Here is a 5,211-nt window from a genome sequence, read left to right on the forward strand (position 1 = left end):
CATACCCAATCATAAGTTTTTAATTTCTGTTTGCATGTACAACTTTAAAGGATATATAATTCCCCACTGAGTGGCCAGAACATGATTTACATAATTATTTCTCTACTGTTGAAAGTTTAGATTCCAACATTATTGCTATAATGAAGAATGTACTGGTAAAAATGTTTGTGCCTTTAAGTTTTTCCATATTTAGGATTATTACCTAAAGATAAGAGTTTCAGAAGTAGAATTACACATGGTCCAACAGCAACATGCACGAGGACCCCCTCTGTGCTCATCACCTCTGAGACTTCAACATGCTTTTAAATATGAGCCAAGTTGATAAAGAAAAGAAAATAATATTGTCGTATGTCCTAATATGCATTTCTTCGATCATCAGTGAGGATAAGTTGCCTTCCTTTTGTAAATTGGCTTTTCGTGTCTTTTGCCTGTTTATCTTCTGAGTCCTTACACACTCTTTTGGAATAACCTTCCAATTAGAAGAATCTGACTTGATGTGTACATGTAGTTTCCTTAAACCAAAAAGATATAATTTAACATCAAAGATCAGTTAAGAGAAAAACAATTTAATCTCCTGTTCAGCTACTGCAAATACCAAGTGCCTAACAGGAAAACACCTGCCAATTAAATAAAGACATCAGATAAAGATAAAACATATGAAACACTTCAGATTTCTGGATAACTCTTGATCTTGAAAATTATGCTGTATAAAAAGAGTAAACATTTCCTGAATCTTACCTGAAGCATAACAAAAGTGTCACTTTCAAAAGTTACAAACACGTCTGTGTCACACTTTAAGCCTGAGATTCGGTTTTCCATCATGTAACCCTATTGCAGAAAAAAAGGAAAAAAAAATAACCATTCTAAATTTGCAATTTCATTATTATACAGGACTAACATTTTCTTTGAAATTAAAAAAAGTACAGAAAATCTAGAAGAAAAAAATAACCATATTTCTCCAACCCAGAATAACCACAGAATTTTGTTCCATCACATTAGCTTTTGGTCCATAAATACTTTTGGGGCCTTGCCTTCATTAGTAGTAAAAACATTTGAAAATAGTTATGTTATATTTTTCTGAAAGATTTCAACAAATTTTACTGATTTTTTTCTCTCTCTCTTCCAAATCTTATGGATTCTACTAAATGTCAAGGTATGTTGGTGATGACGCCCTACCACATGCAGGAGACCGACGCCTCCCCACCACCACACACACACTTAACACAGCCCTTATAAAAGTTAGCAAAAGGGACTACAAAAATTCTTGGGAGGCAACATAAAAATCTTAAACTGCCACTCTGCATCTTAATACCGTTAAATACTCTGCATCATAAATTCACGCTCCAGCTAGTTTTTTCCTCCTTTCTATTTTCATTCTTTCACTTCCTGCTGGGAAAATAGAATAGTTCTGTCAGGGCCCTCGGCTCAGGTCCAGTTGGGTGTGGTTCAGCATCCTTTGTAAGCAAACTGTGTGTGTGTGTGTGTGTGCGTGTGCGTGTGTGCGTGTGTGTAGAGTTAGTGCAGATGTGTCCCAATGTATCCTTTTAGTTTTGTTGCTAGTCTTAGTGTTCTTCAGAGAGCGAGAGAGAGAGAGTTTGGTGAAGCAGGCAGGCATGTGTCAGCCTCCACCCCGCATAGCCATGGTTTTCAACCTATGGCTCCAAGGACCTTTTGGCCCGTTACCTAGCTCATAGACCTGCATGAAGGGGGGGTCTGGGGACCCAGCCTGGCACGTGGAGGATTTGTGGCCCAGTCTGTTAATGGGCTTGAGGGGTCTGTGGGCTCCAGACCCAGCCTTAGCTCAGCAATCGGCCCAGTCAGTGCAGGATTACCAGCAGGTAAAAGAGCCCGACAACTAGCGTGGTCGTCTAGCTTTACAGTTGGCATCACGAACAGGATTAAGAGTTACACAATTGGTGTGGTGAGGATTTCAGGCCTTAGCCTAGCCAGACGTTTCCCCAAATCCTTATTTAAATGGCAGTAGTCTGCTGCTTACTTTCGAAGTGTTGACAGTGTTTCTGCACACAAACCGGAGCCTCAGCTGCTCCTGAAAACGGAGGTTGTACTCCAGGCAGAGCAGGAACGAATCAAGGCTGGTCTTTGGCCCCAGGCCCATCCCCTTCTGAAGGCCTCTGCCCTCTTCTTCTAGCTCATTATCCTCCCCGTGAAATCTCCAAAATCTTTCCCACTGTCCAGATCTGCTTCCACAGATCACTCCTGCCTAAGTCAGTCATATCAGAGGTGCCTTTCCTGTTTCTTTTTCTGGGTATTCACAGTTAGCACTTTAGCACTGAATAGGGAATGAGAAGCTTTTGCCCCTGTTAAAATTTTCAAGCCACATGGGACCCTGGGACCACACAATCCTATCTCCAGGTAGCTTTTGCACCTGGGGGACCTGCTCCAATTCTGAAAATGGGCACAGAAATCACAGAAGCCTGGATTTGCAGGGCCCTGCTGCCTGCAGAGCCCTGAAAACCTGTAAGCACCAGCACTGCTCCTGCCAAGAGACCACCCTAAGGCCAGCCCACCTTCCCCTTTTCCCCCTCAGCATCGCAGCAGGCCAGGAAGCCCAGGCAGTGTGATGTCCTGCAGACAGCAGAAGCAAAGGAGTCTTCACAAACCTGGCACTATCCTTAATTATTTTCATAAGGTTAAGTTGGTTTTATTTATGGAAAGAAATGAGTAACATTTCCAACCTGGGGACATTCAATTTCTACACCCCCTGTCCCCACCCCATAACCTCAGGGTTAAACCACCTCATAGGCAAACCACATGAAATCAGGCTCTGACTGAGGTATTCATGCCCAAGTCCCCCAAGGCTATGGCTGAGTCATTTTCGTCATTTGAATTCTGCCACATATCTAGTGCCCACCACAAGCCAGACACTACGCTGGGGCTTTACACAGACTCACTGACCTCACCGAGTCCTCTCCATCTTCACAGCAGTTTTGTGAGGGGTGTTACCCCCACTCTACGATGAAGAAAGCAAGGCTCAGGGACTGCGTTGGAATGTTCTTGAATCATGTCTCAAATTCTGGCGTGGAAAAAAATTAACACTAAATCTCTTACCTCAATGTTCAGAAGCAGCAGCTGCTCAATGCTCAGAATAACAATGTTAAAAAAACAAAGTACTTTTTTTCTGAGCGTTTTTTGCTCTGGTCTCCCCCAGTGGGAAGAAGGGAACAGGTTCTTTGTTGTTTTCTGACCTTTTGACCTTGTTCACACCCTGCCCTGGAACCAGGCTGTCAGGGCTTTCAAAGGACCAGAGAAAGAGCCTACTCAAAGGGCAGCAGAACTAGCAAAAGTTGGATACCAAGAGACTCTCGGTGCACGGGCCACAGAGTCCTGTGACATAAAGACAGTCGTATCTTATACCAGTTCTTCAAATGCAATACAATGTTTTTCTCTCCCAGGCAATGAAACTCAGTTTTGAACTCCTCTTCGAGTGTGAAAGTCCAGTAATACTGTGTGGTGACTCTAGACCCTCCGTGGCCCTGCAAGCTGAGGTGACAAGGCTCACAGTCCTCACAGAGCCTGCAAGGAACTGAAGACCAAACGGCAGAGAGAAAACCCAAAGTCCAAGCGTGTGTGAGGCAGCTCTGTGGCTGCCACGTTGCTTCTAATCTCCTGCAATTACCAAGCTGTGTTCACAATCTAACTTCCTTAGACTAGGCCAGAGAGACCTGTCCCACTGAAGTCTAAAGCCCTGGGACATCTGAGGTGACCAGTTTAGAAACTAGCCAGGCTCAGAAGTCCTACCTCCGTGTTCTGGGTAAACGTGCATGTGAGTTTAGGAAAGATCCACAACACGGAGAAGTCACTGAATGGGGACTTGCACCTATCTTCTTGAGGAAATTAATAAATTGAGGCCCCAAATTCTTTGAGGACAAATGAATATGAACAGTTCGTATGTGTCTGTCTGTGTATATGAGTCATTTTTAAATTAAAAATAAACTTTTTAGTTTTTTATTAATTACTAAAAGCAATACATAAGCACTGTAAAAAAAAAAAACAGAAAGAAAAAATAGATAAAAGTCATCTACAACCTCACGGTCTGGGAGATAGATGGATGCCTGAGAAACACAGAGTCCCCTCCAAAAAGACCGGAGACAGAAACTAGGGGTCTCAGGAATAGAGGTAGGAGTAGGTGGGATTGGAGGGGGGAAAGAGAAGAAAGACTGGGAAACCAAAAGCAGAGTAGATCTGGGTAAGAGGGAGCCATGGAGTGCTCCAGGAGGAGGAGGGATATGATTGAGAATGGGAGGTACAGTTGGAGAAGACCTTTGCCAGTCTTTACAAACCAGCACCACAGAATGTGCCCAGAGAAAGGACCGTCATGGAGGCCATTACTGAGGATCAACTTTGTGTTATGTGTTGCATCTGATACCTCATTTCTACTCTTCACACCAGCATCTCATCACTCCAGCTTTTGGGATGAGAAAGCAGAGCTTCAGTGAGGCTTCCCAGCCCTGCTCTGGCCACACGGGCCTTGCCCACCTCCCCAGGGCTGTGCCATGCTGCTCCTTCTGCCTGGGACATCCCCTCAGGTCTCCATGGGGCTCCCTCCCTCACTTTACTCCCATCTCTGGGCAGAAGTTTCCACCGCAGGGAGAGCATTCATGACCCCTCTGTTGAAAGCATCTGCCCTACCCACCACCTTCACCCCCATCCTCTGCCCTTTACCTTTAAGATGGTCGGCCTCACCCACCCCCAGACGCCTGACCTGGGATCACCTGTGGCCTTGGGGAACAATGTTCCAGGTCTCTGCTCCCACCTTACCCTTATGCCACTCCTGACTCCACCTGACACCCACCTTTGAGGTCCTGGTCTTGCTCTGCCCCTGGCCATGGGGCTCCATGTTCTATTCTGTGTCCCCTGCATTTGAACTTTGTGTTCTTATTAGAGTGTGACCAGCCTTCCCCTCTGTCCACCCAGGCACCTACTCTGTGCAACTCCCCCAGGATGGGCTGGGGGTGGGGTACAGACGTTGTCCACCTACGTGACCCTCTGTCTTTCCAGCCATCCATCCTCCTTGCATTGAGTCAGATGGTTCTGGGTTCCAACCCCACTTCACCACTCACTGGGGCAAGTTATACCATTCAGTGATAGACTTTGGATGTGTTGTCCCCACCAAAACTCATGTGGAAATCTGATCCCCACTGTGGCAGTGCTGGAAACTGATTGAGTCATGGGGGTGGATCCCTCATGAAT

The 5,211-nt window shown here is 45.3% G+C and overlaps 1 protein-coding gene across 1 annotated transcript in view; it reads right to left on the reverse strand.

Moving 5' to 3' along the window:
- LOC103603109 (acyl-coenzyme A oxidase-like protein) overlaps positions 1 to 5,211 on the reverse strand; it is a 175,874-nt gene that overhangs the window by 119,221 nt on the left and 51,442 nt on the right. The window contains exon 4 of the mRNA XM_008587582.1: positions 739 to 828. Coding sequence (XP_008585804.1) covers positions 739 to 828 — 90 coding nt within the window. The remainder of the gene's footprint in view (positions 1 to 738; positions 829 to 5,211) is intronic.

The sequence above is a fragment of the Galeopterus variegatus genome, unplaced genomic scaffold (assembly GCF_000696425.1).
Source record: "Galeopterus variegatus unplaced genomic scaffold, G_variegatus-3.0.2 Scaffold4457, whole genome shotgun sequence".
Taxonomy (NCBI): domain Eukaryota; kingdom Metazoa; phylum Chordata; class Mammalia; order Dermoptera; family Cynocephalidae; genus Galeopterus; species Galeopterus variegatus.